The following is a 21,301-nucleotide window of genomic DNA, read 5'->3' as shown; positions in this document are numbered from 1 at the left end:
TTGCAGCTGAGCTGCTACAGCACCACTGTCCCAGGGGTTAGAGTTGGGAGTAAAGGTCTTCAGAAGGGCAGATGAGTATGTGATGAAACATAGCTAGCAGCAGCCAGCAGTAGAAATTAAGAATATATCGAAATATCATAAACACTTCTCAACATTTACCTTCAGGTCTAAACAGATTTCTTTGGTCAATAAATGATGAATACTTTTTGACATGAGGGAATAAGAGGGAAAAGTTAATCATCATTCATTAATGGTAATTACACGTTTCCAAAGTTTATTAAAGTTAATCAAAATGAAACAAATTCTACGTCTGGTATCGATGAAGTAGTTTACTAATGCATATCTTATGAAAAGGCTAGTATTTAGACAGCCTTTAGATGGCGCCATAGACTAAACTGATGGGGAACGTGAAATAGTAGGCTTAGAACTGTGTAAATGTGATTAAAGTGAGGGGTACGAATCTAAGGTTTTAGCTCATGCTTTTTGATTTTTTAGTTGCTTTGTTCTACATGACACCTTCTGTTTTGGCATTATGTCGAGTGAGTAAACTGTGTGTGGTGGCTTTATATTAAAGATCTCTGTAAGGAAATGCCTGTGTTAACGTTGACTTGAGAAATCTGCTTTCTACTTAGGTTTGAGATTAGCAATTAAAAATGTGTAATTTCCTGTTGTTTACCTGTTTACCACTTCCACATTTTAAACACAGTGAAAATAATACAACAGGCCTGCTCATCACCATTGTGCATTATGTTATCATTTGGTAATGACATTGAACTGATATTCAATAAATATGTTCAACAAAAATAGACGATACAACTTAATGGTTTGAGATCAGAGGCAAAGCATTTCACATGTGGGCTACTTCCTATGCTATTAAGCGCTAGCAAAGGTAAACCATCATATTTTTGTATCACTGATGAGATGCCCTTGCAAACAAATAGGAAAAACTATTATTTGCCATCTACACAATTTACTTTACAATATGTTTTAACACTCCATGACTGTACCAAATAATCTCTTGTGTGAAGAAAGAGAAGAGTGGAGAGGTTTGAGGAAGTGAGACAACACTCGCTATAAGAAGCCTTGCTCTCCACACAGTGAGCAGTAGTTTGAGTCATCAGTCAGACAGACAGATATGGTCTCTCTGCCACACAAAGGTAAGGACAAAAAGGTGCATAGTCCGCTTATCATTACATAACTGATTGTTCTCTCTCACAGATATCCTTCCAATCAATGGCACATGTGATAAAGTGATCAACTTTCTCCTCAGATCATGGCAAAAACAGAGTTCAGAGCTGGAGATTGTGTCTCTCTATCATGTGATGGGGCTCCGAGAGACTGTTCCAGTATTACCTGGCTGTTCAGTTACAAGAATGGTACGACTGATACATTGTTTGAAGGAGGGAAGTTTAAGTCTGAAGGCAAGAAAGGAAGACTACATGTTACAAAGGAGTGTTCTCTGGAGGTAAAGCTTCTCAGAAAGAGAGAAGATGTAGGTCTTTACATCTGCAGATCCTTTCCATCAGCAGATGTACAGCATGATCATGCAACGCATCAACTAGAGCTAATGAGTGAGTATTTATATTCTTATGTACTAACCTTAATTAACACTTTTGGGTTAAAACTCTTCCATGTGAACAATATGACCTGTGTGGTATTTCAATTATTAATATTTGAATATAGGGTCCTCTGATTGAGTTTTGAGAATCCTGTGTGACTATGAGATTAACTTTTATCAGTTTAAATAGCTGTCTTTTTTACTTTCAACATTTTCTTACATTATTTTATTTCTCAAGTTTTTATAGTCTTCAAGCCTCATGGTCTTCAGTTATTCAGTCAAATATCTGGCCTTCAGACACACCACCAGAACAAAACCCTCCACCCTGTTATAAAAGGATATATTTGAAGCTGGTTTAGTTGTTGAAAAAGAGTGATTAAGATAGTTTCTCTTTTTTTTCCCTTTGGAAATATCAGATATATTGCTGTGGACATTTTCTTATTATTTTATTCCTTATATTCTAATATATGTATGTTTAGTAATTCCATGTTGGTCTTTGTTCTCTTTGCTTTTAATCCACATGGAGCAGCAAGCACAAACAGATCAACCACAACCACAGTGAAAGGTATTTCATCTCTTATCTTGTGGAGCCATGTTTCAAAATGGTGTCTTTATCTATCATGTAGCTCTGAGGACTTGATGGATGAATCAATGAATGCATGCCAGCATTAGGAACATGAGAATCTCTGACATTATCACCACCAAATATGATGAGAACACCCTAAAATCTGCACTTAAAACTGTAGACATCTTATTTTTTGTTGTTTTGTTTTGTGTTTAGTTAAGTTCTAGACATGAACTTCAGTTATAAATCAGAAAAATATCTCACACACACACACAGACACAGACACAGACACCAGCAGGAAAAAACTCTCATCCCTTGTCTAAAATGTTTTTTTTTTAGCATATTCGTTGGAAAGAGTTATTGTGATGGTTTACTAATTCCATGTTTCTCTTTGTTTTGTCACATGGAGTAGCAAACACAACTTGCACAAGCACATCCAAACCAACAACTCCAGCAGTGAAAGGTATTTCATCTCCATTGTGTGGAGCCATGTTTCAAAATGATGTCTTAATCTATCATGTAACTCTGAGGACTTGTAGCATCAAGTTATGTCTTCTAACTATCTAGCTTCACCACAACCAAGAATATTAAACCATCACACTTCCTACATCTGTTTCACAGAAACACAGAGCTGGTCAGAGATGTACTTTATTAACCACAACAACATGTCTGCAGGGGCATGAGTCAGGCTGGATACACACTCTGCATCAAGTGATGGCTGAGTTGATATGTGTTTTCTTATAGTTAAGAGGTTTTGAGTTATCATAAGCCAGAGACAAAACCAAGTTCATTATCAGTAACATGTGACACTACTGACCCGGGTATGTGTTCTCACAATCTGACAATCTCTCATTGCATCACCAAGAAAGTTTTCCCACATTCTTCTGCATGCAAAAATACTTTCCCTTGCCCAAAACCAAATTGAATTTCGGTCCGTGTGTGACCAGACTTAGAGCCACTCACCACAGGGAAGCATATGAGCAAGTGTTGCAACAGAATCTGCATAATTTCTAAATGAGAGTTAATGATATAAATCTCTATTGAGTCACTTTAGCAGATGCTTTAGTCAAGGTGTACTAACAGTGAGTTCAGAAACATGTCATTAAGGAGCAGGTAGGGGTTAGCGGCAGCTCGCTCAAGGACTCCATGACAGTCAGGCTGCAGAGTGTGGACATTGGGGTTGGAACCCTGATGTATATTATTTTAGTCTATGTTATTTCTGATGACATATGTCAAGCAAACAATTATGAACAGTTTCTTTACAACATAATGGACCGCACCATATAAGGTTTTAACGATTTCAAGACTACAAACCAACCAACCTCAACCACAGTGAAAGGTGTTTCTGTCACGACACAGAACGGGAATCAATAGCAGATCAAAAAGGGTTTATTTCCATACAGTCCAGCGGGCAAATCAGATTCCAGGTACAGGCAGGGTTCGTAAACGGGCAGGCAGGCAGACAGATACTGACGGACAGCTACAGGCAAGAGATCCAAAAACTGATAGGCAGAAGGCTTAATCCAAACAGGCAGGGTTCAAAACCGGGAAGAACAGAAACTATAGTCTCTCTTTAAAGAGCTTCAAGCTAGTCGCACTCACGTGGCAGTCGGGTAGCAAACAGTACCTAACGTGACGATCTGACAAAGTGAGCAGAAAGGGCAGCGTTTAAATACTCCACCAATCAATGCAAAATGAGGGACAGGTGGACAGAGAAAATGGAGGGCACAAACAAAAGGCAGGAAGTTGCCCAAATAAGGACATGGGTGTCACCCCGGACACATGACCAACACATGGCTCCAAACATAAACAAAGTCCAGAATTATCACACTCCAACAGGTAGGGGGAGACAAAAACAACAGTCCATGCGAGAATCCTGACAGTACCCCCTCCTCTACCAACGCCTCCTGGCGTTGACCGTGGTAGGAGCAGGATGCTGACGGTGAAAGTCTTTGACGAGCGAGGGGTCAACAATGTTCCGGGCAGGGACCCAGCTCCTCTCCTCGGGGCCGTAGCCCTCCCAGTCCACCAGGTACTGGTGGCCCCGACCCCGACGGCGGACGTCGAGCAGGCGGCGAACTGTGTAAACCTCAGACCCATCAACGAGTCTGGGGGTGGTGGGGGTTTGGGGCCGGAGTTGGAACCCGGACGGCAACACCGGAAGGGCTTGCGGCGGAGGGCAGGAGGGAGGTTCAAGCGAACCGCAGAGGGATTGACCACCTGGGAGATGGTGTAGGGGCCGATGAAGCGTGGATTCAATTTTGGGGAAGTCACCTTCAGAGGAAGGTCACGCGTGGAAAGCCACACCCGCTGCCCCTGGGTGTAGTGGGGAGCCTTGATGCGGCGACGGTCTGCCTGACTCTTCATTCTGGTCTGTGAGCGAAGAATGGCGGCCCGGGTCCGCCTCCACGTTCTGCGACAGCGTCGGATGAATGTCTGTGCTGAGGGAACCCCAACCTCCTCCTCCTGGGTCGGGAACAATGGAGGCTGGTAGCCGAGGCAGCACTGGAACGGCGACAGACCAGTTGACGCAGATGGCAAGGAGTTCATGGAGTACTCCACCCATGGCAGCTGAAGGCTCCAGGCTGTAGGGTCCTGTGACGTCAGGCACCGCAACGCTGTCTCCATCTGCTGGTTGGCTCGCTCCGACTGGCCATTTGACTGGGGATGAAAGCCTGAGGACAGACTGACCTTAGCACCGAGAAGGTTGCAAAAAGCACGCCAAAAATTAGAGGTGAACTGGGGACCTCTGTCTGAGACCACATCCACTGGGAGCCCGTGTAGCCTGAAGACATGCTGCACGAGTAAGTCCGCTGTCTCCTTGGCAGAGGGTAACTTGGGTAAGGGGACCAAGTGCACAGATTTGGAAAAGCGATCAACGATAGTGAGGATTGTAGTGTTACCGTGAGAAGGTGGCAAACCAGTGACAAAGTCCAGGGCAATGTGGGACCAGGGTCTCCTGGGTACTGGTAGGGGTTGCAGAAAGCCAGCAGGTGGTTGGTTTGTGGCTTATTCTGGGCACATACAGAACAGGCTTCCACAAACTCACGCACACTCCGCTCCATAGCAGGCCACCAGAAGCGTTGCTTGATTAACGCAGTGGTACGTCTGACACCCGGGTGACAGGCCAGTTTGGATGAGTGACCCCATTGCAGGACCTGGGAGCGGACGGATTGTGGTACAAAAAGACAGTTAGGAGGGCAAGCGCTGGGGCCGGACTCACCAGACAGGGCTGTGCGGACAATGGTCTCAATATCCCATCTAGCAGCTCCTATGAGGCACTGTGGGGACAGGACGGTGCTAGGTGCAGGAGCAGGATCCGAATCTGGGAACTGACGAGACAGGGCATCCGGTTTACCATTCTTGGATCCTGGTCTGATGAAGCAATCGCACACTCTTCTGTTATAACTTTAAACCTTGATAAAACTCAACGCTTGTCTAAAATGATATTTTAAAGCATATTTGTTATAAGGTGTGATTAATGTTCCTCTTTTCCATTGATTTTAATCCACAAGGAGCAGCCAGCAGCAGCCCAGCAGCAAGGCCCTCAACATCAACACCAACCACACACACACTGAACGGTATTCTATCACTGTCATGGTTTAAAATGGTGTGTTTCTATCTATCCCTGTTACTCTGTGGACTTGTAGCATCAAGTTATGTCTTCTAACTATCTAACTTCACCACAACCAACACTAGCAACCCATCACACTTCCTACTTCTGTTTCACAGAAACATAGAGCTGGCCAGGGATGTACTTTATTAACCACAACAACATGTCTGCAGGGGCATGATTCAGGCTGGATACACACTCTGCATCAAGTGATGGCTGAGTTGATAAGTGTTTTGATATAGTTAAGAGGTTTTGAGTTATCATAGAAAAACCAAATTCATTAACATGTGACACCACGGACCTGGGTATGGGTTCTAACAATCCCTCACTGCATCACCAACAAAGGTTTTCCCACATTCTTCTGCATGCAAAAATACTTTCCCTTGCACAAAACCAAATTGAATTTCTGTCCGTGTGACCTGACTTAGAGCCACTCACCACAGGAAAGCATATGAGCAAGTGTTGCAACAGAATCTGGATAATTTCTAAATGAGAGTTAACGATATAGATCTCTATTGAGTCACTTTAGCAGATGCTTTAGTCAAGGTGTATAAACAGTGAGTCCAGACACATGTCATTAAGGAGCAGGTAGGGGTTAGGGGCAGCTCACTCAAGGACCCCATGACAGTCAGGCTGTGTAGTGTGGACATTGGAGTTGGAACCCTGAAGTAAATTATTTTAGTCTATGTTATTTCTGATGACATATGTCAAGCAAACAACAGTTATGAATGGTTTCTTTACCACATAATGGACAACACCATATAAGGTTTTAATGATTTTATAGATAAGTTAAAGACTACAAACATGGCCACTTTACCATTTCCGTTTAAGCCCAGACAGACCAAAGGTTTACCTGGGTCAGTTAGAACATGTAGGCGTGGCCTATTTACCGTTCCGCCCACTCACAATATAACTGTTTGTTTACCTGTGTTCGGGAGATGCTTCATGAACCACCTCCAGAACGCAAGCCCGTTTACCTTGTGCCTCTGTTAGAATGAACCACGTGTTGAACGTTTACCACTCTCCTAGTTATACCTAGCACGAGACGACCATACCACAAAGGATCAAAATAGTTTTTCCTCAATAACCCACAACCAATTTACCTGGGAGTCAAACACCTTAACAAGTAGCTGACGACTTGTTCCATGTTTCTCTTTGTTCTGTCATTGATTTTTAATCCACAAGGAGCAGCCAGCAGCAGCCCAACATCAAGGCCCCCATCAACATCAACAACACCAACAACACATAATACAACGAACGGTATTTCATCTCTATCTTGTATTGTGTTTCAAAATGGTGTTCTTTCTTAATCTGTGGATTTAGGTCACGTAAATCATCAACATATGTGTTATAACGGTCCGACCACCACAGCCAACCCTATGAAACCACCACACTTCCTACTTCAGGTTCACAGGAACACAGAGCTGGCCAGTGACGTAGGCCTGCTTCATTAACCACAACCATTGCAGCATGTCTGCACACTAGTTTGGGTGGGATGTAGCCTGGGAACAAGACGAATCTGAGCTCATGTTTTATTTGCTATTCACACATGCACAATTTGCATTAGCGAAAACCACAAGCACATCCCAACCAACCTCAACTACAGTGAAAGGTATTTCATCTCTATCTTGAGGAGCCATGTTTCAAAATGGTGTCTTTATCCATCATGTAACTCTGAGGACTTGGTAGTGGAGGTCAGTCAATTGGGTCACTTCCAGTTAGTGCTGCTATTTCTCTTGTGGTAGGCTATTATTTTGTTGTTAAAAATAAGTGAGGCAGAATCTGCATTAAAATACATGATTATCGTTTCAATGGTTATGAAATATTTTCCTATAGTAAGGAGGTTTTTAGTTATTAGGCTATAGTTCAATTAGAAACCAAAGTGACCTGTATATATTTACATCTATTGACTCATAGTGGCCATAGGATGTGTGTTAATGATCTGATAATTTAACACAACGTTTCCACAACTTCATCAGCACACAAAATCCTTCCCCATACGCTGTGACAGAGATGAATGTCTGGCCGCATGTGTACCGATGGCCACAGCAACACGTCTTCAAATTAAATGGCTGTGAGATATCGAATCTGCATCTTTTCTAAAGGACATGAACATACACATTTTCACGAAAGGGAAAATGTGTTCAGAACTGAAAATGTGGGGTCAAACTGGGGTTCAAACCCAGAACCTTTTGGCTGGGAGTCAACCTCTAAAACTAGGATAATATTCTGTATTCTATCATCAAATCGTTGCCATAGTGTGTCGGTTTTAACCTTTAGTCATTTAGAACAGCAGACCATGGCCAGATATGTACACCTCAGGTAGACCATCCAACCCTCTTTCATCCTATTATTTATGTATAAAGCCTGTTTAATGTTCTGTGGTTTCAAACATAACCCCATGTTCGTTGTTATTAATGGTAAATGGCCTCCATCACCCTCTGTAACCACTCAAGGAGTTGTACCATCAGCTCATGGAGGTCGGTGTGATCTCTTGCAGCTCCTACAGCGGGGGTCCTGCTGCGGGTCCTGGTGCTGCTGGGCTTCTCCGTCCTGACCCTGGTGGTTCTGCTCCGCCTCATTGGCTGGTGGAGAACCAGAGGTGAGGAGAGAGAGAGAGGGGGGGGGGGGGGGGGGGGAAGAGAGAGAGAGAGAGAGAGAGAGAGAGAGAGAGAGAGAGAGAGAGAGAGAGAGAGAGAGAGAGAGAGAGAGAGAGAGAGAGAGACAGGGGGGGAGAGAGAGAGAGGCTAACTCCAGGCTAAATTTGTCTTGCAGATGTGGCAACCCGTCTTGGTGAGTGAGCCGCCTCCTTCCAATCAGCACACAACCTAGAGCTTACTTAAAGCCAAAATGGCACTTTTATTCAAACATAAATTATTTATCTATCAAAGCAAACAAAACTCAGCTTTGGAGGAATTCACAGTCTTCTTCCTCCGGGTGGAATCACGTCACCCACGAGACTGGTCTCTCCGCACACGCTGTGCCAGAGACGGGTTGCCACAAAGAGTTTTTATTTAGTGAACAACATTAAACAAAACAGCAGCACCTATTTCTATGTTGTGCCGTTTTCCTTGTCCTCCAGAAGGCTTAAAGTCTAGTCCTTGGGGTGAGGGGGTGTCTTATATAGTGTGGGTCTGTGAAGGCCTTTGGCCTGTAACTGAGTTAAGGCCTTTACTAATAGTCTTTGATTAACTTGACTTGTGGTCACGTCTCCATCTACACACCTGTTTTTATCACCATGGAGAAACTGACTGTGGCTTTCTCTCCACCAGGTAACAGGGCGGCAACTGACGAGTGCATTGTGAGTTAAAGACCAAAGAGGATGAATTACAGTAACGGGTTGTGTTTGTGGCCAGTTTGACTTCTTCTCTATTTACTGTGTTGCTCAACAAGTGGAGAATATGACAACGATCCACACTAAGCAAGTCAATGTTAGCAGAGGCTGCTTCCATTTTAAATACATATTAGTAATAATAACATTTAAAATGTTGCAGTAAAGGAGGGTGGGGTGATTAATGAGGCTTAGCAATATAAAAGGAAGAGACTATGGGATTTAGAAAACCCTTTGAAATGTGATATATTACTCTTTAAACTACCACTTATGAATGATCTCCATCTGATTGGCTAGTCTGAACTCTGTCTAGTCTATTTTTAACTATAGGTGACATAGCACAGTTTCCTGTAGCTGCTCTAATGTTGATGCGTTGCAGTGCTAGTTGTAGAGGGTCAGTCCCTTTGGAGGGCGGTGGCTGCTAGAGGGATGTGAGCAGCAGTAACTGATGACTGTGTTGGTGCAGGGTCTGAACTCTGCCAGCGACGCCCCGCCAGCCAGAGAACGCCTCGGCCCAGGGGCCAGTGACCAGGTGAGACTCCTTCACCCATTCATCACACACACACACACACACACACACACACACACACACACACACACACACACACACACACACACACACACACACACACACACACACACACACACACACACACACACACACACACACTATATATTCATTCACTTATCATTCATTCTGTTGTGTAATTTTCACATTGAATACAACTCATATGCACATCTTAATGTCTGGTTTCTTCAAATTAATTATTCACAAAATGTAAATTAATGCAATTATAGTTCATTGTATCCAAATTGAAACGTAAGAAATTATATATCTATTGATATAAGTTATACCTTCTGTATATTTTTCAATAGTTAGCTATTGTTTCTGCTTAGTCTCCCTTATTTCCCACCCTGGATTAATGAAGTACACTTTATCTTTTCTTATGTTAATGTGTACCAGCAACACACATTAATTACCCTAATGTTATTGTGTGTGTAAGATCTACTTTCTGTATATCTTTCTGTTTTATTATTCTTATTTAAAGGTTTTTATCTCTAGTTCCTCCCCTGTGGGATTAAAGGAGTTCATCTTCTCTCATGTGAATGTGTAGCAGCAGCACACTGTGGAGATGGACCTGGACTGGGCTCCCAGGGGCCCCTCTGTGGTCCAGCGTGGTGGGCAGAGGGCCGTAGGCTCAGCACAGGTAAACATTATAGACTCAGTCACGCCCACCTCACAGGTCACACATGGACCTGAGACACAGAGAAGGTTGGAGGGGAGTCAACAGAGCAACATTTAAAAGGTTTACATTTCAATCTGAATCTCCAGGAAATGTTCCTGGCGCGGCTTCTCTAATAAAATATAATTTTCCATATCATGAAATGTGTCAATTGGTGAATAAATGTTATGGGTACAAGTCTGTGTCACACCAGTCAACACCAGTTAACTTTCATAAAGTATGTCTCAAAGAGGGAGCAGAAAGCAGCGGGAGTAGCTTTGAGGACAGTGTTTGAGCGACTGTGTTTTCTTGTGTGGGTAATAGCCTACTATAGTCTGTTTATGTCTGTTTAATTCTCTGTTGGTACACAGTTTTACCAACATTTATTAAACAAATGAGGAAATACGTTGTAAACGTATACGTATAATGCAAGGGACATTTCATGGAGATTCAGATTTAATTAAAAATATGTATTTTGGTTCTTACAGGACCAAGAGGATCCTGGTGAACTTAGCGATGCGGCTACCTATGAAAACCTGAGGGCCCCTCCCAGATGTGCTGGGGACACTGCGGACACGGGCGTCCATTTTGTCACCGTCCACCAACCGTCAAAATGATAAACGACTGGACAACACGTGATGAAGCAGGGGGAATAGGGTCGGAGCTATAGCTTATTGTTGTTGTATTCAGATGCATTATAACCGACTGAACAAACTTTGTTTCCCTTGGTCCTTAAACAAGCATTTAGGCCTAAATAACAAGCAGTAGGTCTACACTCGGTAGTCCTTAACACCGGTTGGGCTGTACATACATGACATGACATTTATACTCAACGAAAAGAATGAAATTAATACAAAATCCATGAAGCAATAATTGCTGAATGCGTCTTCTCATAAATGTAAATGATGGGAACATGTTTTTCAAATGAGTTGATAGGTTGTCCTAGACAGGACGCCAGAGAACAAACAGAATCTATGAAAAATAATCAACGGACCAATGAACACAAAAGTTTGTAGCCAACCTTATTGGTCAGGTTAATTATATAATAATACGACTATTTTAAAGCTCTTGCATTTATTTTTTTTCTTGTTCTACCAAACACCAAATTCTGTCATGCTTTTGATATATAGGCTACAAATGTAACTGAGATGTACTTTCAACTGTGCAATAAAAATATTCTGATTTCTCCATTTTGCATTATGTTATAAGTTCATAATGAGATTTTAACATGAATATAAAGGCTTGTGATCTTACATTTTGGTCACACATGGATGAGGAGAGCCAAATGTAATTGACAAAAGGAGACAAACCATTGCTTTCAGATCAAAGATAAAGTGTTTCACATGTAAGCTATTTCTTATGCTATTAAGCCCTAGCATAGGCGAACCATAACTCTTGGATTGTAATAATCTAAGATAGAGTGCTAACAGAGTGTAGGCCAACTGATGTTTCCTCTTCAGTTCAATAAAATTAGACTTTTAAAAAATTGTCAATTAAGCATCCAACAAACAAAGCATTGACAACATTATGCATCTTCTATTTCATTGATCACATGTCACTACAAACTACTCAGAAATGTTTTTATGTAACCAAATAAATACATGTGCACAGTGGACAGTCAGTGGATTGTATGAATTGTCAAAGTACTTTATTATCTGTCTGCAACTCGTGTGAAGAAAGACTACTCCCCTTTAATACGTGCCAGGGCCTAGAAAAAAAAAAAAAATTGTAAATCGGGAAACTTCCATTTAGTGCTGCAATTAGTTTTTGCTGCCTTTTTTAAGAGGGTAGGAGGTTTTAGTTATAATATTTAAATTAGAATCAAAAGTGAATAAATAGTTACTCTGAGTGAAGTGTGACACTGTAGGAACGTGAGTCTCGGTGTCTGGGTGTTCACTTCATCCTCATGACACAAAATGAAAATTTTATATTCATGTCTATTTGTGTTACTCTGTGAACTTTTGTAGTGTTCATAGTGGTCACTTGAATGTGTGTTCATAAATCGGTATTTGCAAGAGCGTTTTCAGCACACAATTATATACTTCCTCTAATGCTGAGACAGAGAGGATTGGTTCCATGGTGCAGCCTGGAACCACGGACCACAGCAGCTCCTCTACAGACGGCTGTGTTGAGAGGCCAGATCTGCTGCATCATTTCTAAACACCACATAGCTTCAACCATATTACTCTTTAGTCATTCTAGCAGCTGCCTTCATCCAAAGTGAGGAAGGGTGAATTCAGATACATTATTAAGGAGCAGGTAGGGATATACGCTGACCCTTTTGCCCAGAACCTAGTCTAGTGGTTAGGACTCCATAATCACAGACTCTCTTGTATTCTAGCTTCCTATTATTTATTTATAGAAATTGTTATTTTCATTTTTTCCATAAATTACATAAAGCCTTGTAGGTTTTTACTGACTCTGAAAATGGGTGATGATGCTTTCCGAATCTACGGCTGCTCAAGGTGCTTCACAATTGGACCACATTCAGCCACTCATACATTCATACATTCATGTAAACCATCAAGGGAACAGCCAGCTTGTGGTGGAGCAGTTAGGGTTGGGTCAGGGGTCTTGCTCAGGGAGACCTCATCACTGAGCCTGGAGGAGCAGGGGCTCGAACCAGCAACCTTCCAGTCTCCATAGGACCTGCTCCACCTGCTGAGCTGCTGCCGCCCTCGAATGAAACTCTAAACCTGAACTCTTCCTGTGTTGCAGCTGGGCTGCTACAGAACCACTGTCCCAGGACTAGGACTCCTAACTTCTAGAGTTAGGAGTCTCAGATGAGTATGTGATGAAACAAAGCCAGCAGCATCAGCCAGCAGTAGAATTTAGAATAAAAAACGGTCAATTATCAATGTTTACCTTCAGGTGTAAACTTATTTTTTTGGTCCATAATTGATGAATGTTTGCTCACATGAGGGAAAGGGAATCAGCATTAATTTCCGGTGAATACAAATTTCCAAAGTTTATTAAAGTTAATCATAAATTAAACAAATTCCACTTCTGGTATCGATAAAGTAGTCTGCTAAAGCATTTCTTATGAAAAGGCTAATATTTAATAATAATAATAATAATAATACATTTAATTTAGAGGCGCCTTTCAAGACACCCAAGGTCACCTTACAGAGCATATAGTCATCATACATTTTTTTTTAAAAACAAGACATTGTGGAAAAAATAAATAAATAAACATAAGCAATAAGACAAAACAAAACAAAAAAAAAACCAATCAAAACAGTGATCAATTAGACGTTGTGTGCGAGTTTGAACAGGTGAGTTTTGAGTTGTGACTTGAAGGTTGTAATGGTGTCTGACTGTTTTATGTGTGGGGGGAGGGAGTTCCAGAGCCTGGATGCTGAACAGCTGAATGACCGGGCACCCATTGTAGTGATTTAGACAGCCTTTAGAGGACGCCATAGATTAAATTAATGGGAATGGGAAAATGTAGGCCTAAAACTGTTTTTATTAAACATCCATGGCTACAGTGAGACCGTATTAAAAGGAATGTTAAGTTTATAGTGTGTAAATGTGATTAAAGTGAGGGGTGTGAATCTGAGGTTTTAGCTCATGCTTTTTTTATTTTTGAGTTTCTTTGTTCTACATGACAACTTTCTCTGTTTTGGCATTATGTAGCGTGAGTACAGTGTGTATGGTGGCTTTATATTAAAGAACTCTGTAAGGAAATGCCTGTGTTAACGTTGACTTGGGAAACCTGCTTTCTACTTAGGTTTCAGGTGAGCAATTAAAAATATGCAGGCCTGTTGTATCTGAAAATAATACAACAGGCCTGCTCATCACCATTGTGCATGATGTTATCATTTGGTAATGACATTGACCTGATATTCATATGTTCAACAAAAATAGACGATATAACTTAATGGTTTGAGATCAGAGGCAAAGCATTTCACATGTGGGCTACTTCCTATGCTATTAAGCGCTAGCAAAGGTAAACTATAATATTTTTGTATCACTGATGAGATGCCATTACAAACAACAAGGAAATGTCATTTTTTGCCATCTACACGATTTACTTTACAATAAGTTTTAACACTCCAAGTCTGTATCTAATAATCCCTCTCGTGAAAAAGGAGGAGAGTAAAGAGGTTTGAGGTTTGAGGAAGCGAGAGAACACTCGCTATAAGAAGCCTTGCTGTCCACAGTGAGCAGTAGTTTGAGTCATCTGACAGACAGACAGACAAAAATAAAATGCTTCCCCGTACGCTATGACAGAGATGAATGTCTGGCCGCATGTGAACCGATGGCCACAGCAACACGTCTGCAAATGCAACGGCTGTGAGATATCGAATCTGCATCTTTTCTAAAGGACATGAACGTACACATTTTCATAAAGGTGAAAACGTGGGGTTCAAATTTGGGTCAACCTCTATAAAAACTAGGTTAATTTTCTGTATTCTATCATCAAATATTGTGCGTGTGTCTGTTTAACCTTTAGACTTTTCTATGGTTTCCAAAATAGTTCTACCCATGTAGGCTCTTAATTCATCTGAGATCCTGCCGACTGAACCAGAGGAAGGTGACCTCTTCCTGTGTTCAGGTGGACCTATAGACTCAGGGTTAGCAGCAGGGGTAGCGCTGGGTACAGCGGTCCTGTTGATCGTGGGCCTGGTTCTCCTCCTTTGCTGGCTCAGAAGGAGAGGTGAGAGGAGACCAGTGACACCATCGTTGTCACGTCTACATCTGTCTACACACCGGTAATATCACCATGGAAACGTTCACTGTGGCTTTCTCTTGACAGGAAACAAGAGGCCAAAGAACACCACAACACTGTGAGTTTAAAAAACAAAACTCAAACTATTTGGTTGAATAAGAAATAGCATTAAAGCCATCTAGCTCAATATTAGTAGAGGGGCATTTCCATGGTTATAATGCTACACAACGTAGCATTATAACTCAAGGGGGCCACAGGCATGAGTGTTAATAATGGCTATTGACTATGGCTGACCACGAGATACAATAATAAAAACGACTTCCCCTTACGCTTTGACGTATGAAGGTCTGCAGCGTGGGAACCACTGACCAAACAACACATCTGCAGCACGGCTGTGTTGAGATGAAGAATCTGAATCATTTATAAAGGACATGAACTTACTTTCAGTCATTTAAACAGCTGTTTCAATCCGAAGTGACTAAGATAATTAAGGGGTAGGTTGGGATATTGGCATCTTGTAGTTAGACATTGGGGTTAAAATCCAGAAGCTTTGGCTCGAAGTCACAATAATCACTAGACTATCTTGCAGGCCTATTCTATCATCCTAGTTACATAGAAAGTCTGCTTATAACAAAATAATAATGCTAACAAGTGGCGTTAATACAACAATATAGTTTACAACGGCATCATTACTGCATTATAGCGTCAGTTATAACCAATGGGTTGTGTAAACCAGGGTTTTCAGCCTCTGGGGCGGTCCCCACTTGGGGTTGTGGGAGATGACTTATATTTAATACATATTTTATTATAAAATAAAAAATATACACACCATACATAACCATATATACACACCAAACATAACCAACCTTGTAGGAAACTACTACAAGGTGGAAAATTCACTGAGACTTCCATATGATGAACAGATGTTGATTGGGATAAACGATTAGCCGATGGACAAAATGTGTTGGGGTCACAAAATTATTCTGATCTAAAAATGGGGTCATTGGCCAAAAGCTGTTGGGGACCCCACCACTGGTGAGACCAGCTGATGAGTAACTGGGTTCCTGCACTGGGTGCAGGGTCTGAACTCTACCAGGGACACCCTATCAGTCATAGGAGGCCTTCATGACCAGGTGAGACTTATTCATCCTTTCACACACACACACACACACACACACACACACACACACACACACACACACACACACACACACACACACACACACACACACACACACACACACACACACACACACACGTCCTGAAGCAATTTATCAATGTAATTATGGGATGATATAAAGACATAGCATATATTAATTAAAAGGGGGTGAAAGTAATTTAATTGAGCATAATACAATAACTATGGAACATGAATCTAATGCGTCTAACTCCACAACTCCTTACCGTGTCACAGCATCTCAGTGTGGACGGAGATCAGGGCGGGGGTCCAACATACGCCTCTATTGTCCTGCCTGAGGGACAGAGGAGCGTGGCTACAGCACAGGTAAACTGTCTCCTGGAAGCACACCACAAGAAGTAGTTTTTCATCAATAACCCACAACCAATTTATCTGGGAGTCAAACACCTCAACAAGTAGCTGACGACTTGTTCCATGTTTCTCTTTGTTCTGTCATTGATTTTTAATCCACAAGGAGCAGCCAGCAGCAGCCCAACATCAAGGCCCCCAACACCAACACCACATACACCCAACGGTATTTCATCTCCATCTTGTGTTGTGTTTCAAAATGTCGTTCTTTCTTAATCTGTGGATTTAGGTCACGTAAATCATCAACATATGTGTCCAACAATCACCACAGCCAACCCTATGAAACCATCAAACTTCCTACTTCAGGTTCACAGGAACACAGAGCTGGCCAGTGACGTAGGCCTGCTTCATTAACCACAACCATTGCAGCATGTCTGCAAACTAGTTTGGGTGGGATGTAGCCTGGGAACAGGACGGATCTGAGCTCATGTTTTATTTGCTATTTACATATGCACAATTTGCATTAGCGAAAACCACAAGTACATCCCAACCAACCTCAACCACAGTGAAAGGTGTTTCACCTCCATCTTGAGGAGCCATGTTTCAAAATGGTGTCTTTATCCATCATGTAACTCTGAGGACTTGGTAGTGGAGGTCAGTCAATTGGGTCACTTCCAGTTAGTGCTGCTATTTGTCTTGTGGGAGGCTATTATTTTGTTGTTAAAATAAGTGAGGCAGAATCTGCATTAAAATACATGATTATTGTTTCAATGGTTATGAAATATTTTCCTATAGTAAGGAGGTTTTTAGTTATTAGGCTATAGTTCAATTAGAAACCAAAGTGAGCTGTATATATTTACATCTATTGACTCATAGTGGCCATAGGATGTGTGTTAATGATCTGTCTAACACAACGTTTTCACAACTTCATCAGCTCACAAAATGCTTCCCCATACGCTGTGACAGAGATGAATGTCTGGCCGCATGTGAACCGATGGCCACAGCAACACGTCTGCAAATGCAACGGCTGTGAGATATCGAATCTGCATCGTTTCTAAAGGACATACACATTTTCAGTTCTCAACACATTTTCACAAAAGTTAAAATGTGTTCAGAACTGAAAATAAGTTTGACAAACTGGGGTTCAAACCCAGAACCTTTTGGCTGGGAGTCAACCTCTAAAACTAGGATAATATTCTGTGTTCTATCATCAAATCGTTTCTATAGTGTGTCGGTTTTAACCTTTAGTCATTTTGAATAGCAGACCATGGCCAGATATGTACACCTTAGGTAGACCATCCAACCCTCTTTCATCCTATTATTTATGTATAAAGTCTGTTTAATGTTCTGTGGTTTCAGACATAACCCCATGTGTGTTGTTAGTAATGGTAAATGACCTCCATCACCCTTTCTGACCACTCAAGGCGTTGTACCATCAGCTCATGGAGGTCGCTGTGATCTCTTGCAGCTCCTACAGCGGGGGTCCTGCTGCGGGTCCTGGTGCTGCTGGGCTTCTCCGTCCTGACCCTGGTGGTTCTGCTCCGCCTCATTGGCTGGTGGAGAACCAGAGGTGAGGGAAGGGGGGGGGGGAAGAGAGAGAGAGAGAGAGCGAGAGCGAGAGAGCGAGAGCGAGAGAGAGAGAGAGAGAGAGAGAGAGAAGAGAGAAAGGGTTTAAAACCTTGTGTGTGTTCCATCTCAAGGCTAAATAGATCTTGGATATTTAGAGTCTTAAAGAGACTTTGCATCAAAAAGGCAGCACCTATTTCTGTGTCGTTTTCCTTGTCCTCCAGAAGGCTTAAAGTCTAGTCCTTGGGGAGGGGGTGTCTTATATAGTGTGGGTCTCTGAAGGCCTTTGGGACTTTAACTGAGTTATGGCCTTTACTAATAGTCTTTACTTAACTTAACTTGTGGTCATGTCTCCATCTTCACATCTGTCTATGTCGCCATGGAAACACTGACTGTGGATTTCTCTCCACCAGGTAACAGGGCGGCAACAGAAGAGTGCATTGTGAGTTAAAGAACAAAGAGGATGAATTACAGTAACAGGTTGTGTTCGTGGCAAGGTTGACTTGTTCTCTATTTACCGTGTTGCTCAACAAGTGGAGAATATCACAACGATCCACACTAAGCAGGTCAATGTTAGCAGAGGCTGCTTCCATTTTAACTACATATTAGTAATAATAACATTTAAAATGTTGCAGTAAAGGAGGGTGGGGTGTATAATGAGGCTTAGCAATATAAAAGGAAGAGACTACTGCTGATTTGTGATTATCGAGCAGCTCTAGAAGTCTACAATGCACTTTGTTGAGTTGTTGCTTTGGGATTTAGAAAACCCTTTGAAATGTGATATATTACTCTTTAAACTACCACTTAAGAATGATCTCCATCTGATTGGCTACTCTGAACTCTGTCTAGTCTATGTTTAACTATAGGTCACATAGCACAGTTTCCTGTAGCTGCTCTAATGTTGATGCGTTGCAGTGATAGTTGTAGAGGGTCAGTCCCTTTGGAGGGCGGTGGCTGCTAGAGGGATGTGAGCAGCAGTAACTGATGACTGTGTTGGTGCAGGGTCTGAACTCTGCCAGCGACGCCCCGCCAGCCAGAGAACGCCTCGGCCCAGGGGCCAGTGACCAGGTGAGACTCCTTCACCCATTCACCACACACACACACACACACACACACACACACACACACACACACACACACACACACACACACACACACGCGCGCACACACACACACACACACCAACACACACACACCAACATAGACACAGATACACACACACACACACACACACACACACACACACACACGCACACACACACTGTCATGCATGTGAACAGTCCTATTTTCCTTCAGTCTTTGTTATTCATCCAATCTTGTGTAGCCAGAGGCAGGGATTTAGCTTTCTCTAAGTCTAATTATGCCTTTCACATGTATTCATTCACTCACCATTCATTCCGTCGTGTAATTGTCACATTTAATACATCTCATATGCATATCTTAATGTCTGGTTTCTTTGAATTAATTATTCAAAAAATGTAAATTAATGCAATTATAATTCATTGTATCCAAATCGAAATATACGTATATATATATATATATATATATATATATATATATATATATATATATATATATATATATATATAAGCAATAGATCACGCCAGGCTGTGGTATGTGCTCATTATACCACTGTTAAGGGGAGTTGTTCACAGTGGTATAATGAGCACATGCCACTGACTGAAGTGATCTATTGCTTTTATACAACGGTTACTGTTATGGCGAAACGAAAGTCATATACACACTACATTTAAAAAGAAACCAAGAAAGTCAAAGTAGCCGTTTTATTAAAGACTACCAAAAAGTAGTCCCTTCTGGCTGCCGCTATGCATCGACGGTCACTATGCAACACACTTTAGCGTCCCTCCGAGAGAAGGCTCCGATAGAGCGGTTCGCCGGCAATTTATCCTATGGAGCAGTTCACTCGCCGATTTTAGGCTTCAGTGAACTGTGCTATTGCTTTTATACGACTGTTAAAATTATGGCAAAATGACTCCACACACACACACACACACACTAGTAAAAATACGGTTGTATTCTTTGACACTTTCCACTTCAAGGCGCGGAGTGATACTTTCACAAAATGATTGGGCGTCATAGCAGTTATGTATACGCTCATTATACAACAGTTGGGAACCAATCAGATCGCTGGATTTAGGTCCCCCGTTGTATAAATATATATATATATATATATATATATATATATATATATATATATATATATATATATATATATATATATATATATATATATATAAGATAAACCCCCTGTCTATTTTTCCAGTTTTTATTGTTGAGGTTTTTATTCTTATTTCTGTACTTTCTGCTGAGTCTCCCTTATTTCCCACCTTGGATTAATGAAGTACACTTTATCTTTTCTTATGTTAATGTGTACCAGCAACACACATTAATTACCCTAATGTTATTGTGTGTATAAGATCTACTTTCTGTATATCTTTCTGTTTTATTATTCTTATTTAAAGGTTTTTATCTCTAGTTCTTCCCCTGTGGGATTAAAGGAGTTCATCTTCTCTCATGTGAATGTGTAGCAGCAGCACACTGTGGATATGGACCTGGACTGGGCTCCCAGGGGCCCCTCTGTGGTCCAGCGTGGTGGGCAGAGGGCAGTAGGCTCAGCACAGGTAAACAGTATAGACTCAGTCACGCCCACCTCACAGGTCACACATGGACCTGAGACACAGAGAAGGTTGGGGGGGAGTCAACGGAGCAACATTTAAAAGGTTTACATTTCAATCTGAATCTCCATGAAGTGTTCCTGGCTTGGCTTCTCTAATAAAATATAATTTTCCATATCATGAAATGTGTAAATTGGTGAATAAATGTTATGGGTACAAGACTGTGTCACACCAGTCACTCAACACCAGTTAACTTTCGTAAAGTATGGCTCAAAGAGGGAGTAGCTTTTTGGACAGTGTTTGAGCGACTGTGTTGTCTTGTGTGGGTAATAGCCTACTATAGGCTGTTTATGTCTGTTGAATTCTCTGTTGGTACACAGTTTTACCAACATTTATTAAACAAATTAGGAAATACGTTGTAAAAAGGACAAACCCTGCAAGGGACATTTCATGGAGATTCAGATTTAATTAAAAATATGTATTTTGGTTCTTACAGGGCCAAGAGGATCCTGGTCAACTTAGTGATGCGGCTACCTATGAAAACCTGAGGGCCCCTCCCAGATGTGTTGGGGACACTGCAGACATGGGCGTCCATTTTGTCACCGTCCACCAACTGTCAAAATGACAAACGTCTGGAAAGCACGTGATGAA

General features: G+C 41.7%; 1 protein-coding gene across 9 annotated transcripts; it reads left to right on the top strand.

Moving 5' to 3' along the window:
- Nucleotides 1–1,102: 1,102 nt before the first annotated feature.
- Nucleotides 1,103–21,301, top strand: LOC115534113 (uncharacterized). Of its 9 annotated transcripts, none has more exons than XM_030344760.1 (11): nucleotides 1,103–1,171; nucleotides 1,271–1,571; nucleotides 2,088–2,123; nucleotides 2,533–2,586; nucleotides 5,639–5,704; nucleotides 8,237–8,338; nucleotides 8,512–8,529; nucleotides 9,009–9,037; nucleotides 9,534–9,599; nucleotides 10,131–10,275; nucleotides 10,779–10,962. In XM_030344760.1, exons 1-11 carry the CDS (start codon nucleotides 1,136–1,138, stop codon nucleotides 10,796–10,798), a joined length of 873 nt encoding a protein of 290 aa, XP_030200620.1. In that variant the 5' UTR covers nucleotides 1,103–1,135; the 3' UTR covers nucleotides 10,799–10,962. The 9 variants fall into 9 exon arrangements, with proteins under 9 accessions (XP_030200620.1, XP_030200622.1, XP_030200623.1 ...); XM_030344762.1 differs by lacking the exon at nucleotides 10,131–10,275 and adding an exon at nucleotides 10,312–10,374 and having other exon boundaries at nucleotides 10,779–10,913; XM_030344754.1 differs by lacking the exons at nucleotides 8,237–8,338; nucleotides 8,512–8,529; nucleotides 9,009–9,037; ... (1 more) ...; nucleotides 10,131–10,275; nucleotides 10,779–10,962 and adding exons at nucleotides 16,615–16,674; nucleotides 17,917–18,018; nucleotides 18,428–18,456; ... (1 more) ...; nucleotides 20,564–20,656; nucleotides 21,147–21,301 and having other exon boundaries at nucleotides 1,105–1,171.

This window comes from Gadus morhua, chromosome 21, assembly GCF_902167405.1.
Source record: "Gadus morhua chromosome 21, gadMor3.0, whole genome shotgun sequence".
NCBI lineage: Eukaryota > Metazoa > Chordata > Actinopteri > Gadiformes > Gadidae > Gadus > Gadus morhua.
Note: the sequence above shows the minus strand (reverse complement) of the source record. Positions and strands in the feature narration are given on the sequence as shown.

Coding starts and splice junctions, on each gene's coding strand:
- LOC115534113 (XM_030344754.1), top strand. CDS start 1,136: ATGGTCTCTCTGCCACACAAAGGTAAGGACAAAAAG. Junction 1,572..2,087: donor GCATCAACTAGAGCTAATGA/GTGAGTATTTAT, acceptor CACATGGAGCAG/CAAGCACAAACAGATCAACC. Junction 16,675..17,916: donor AACACCACATACACCCAACG/GTATTTCATCTC, acceptor GATCTCTTGCAG/CTCCTACAGCGGGGGTCCTG.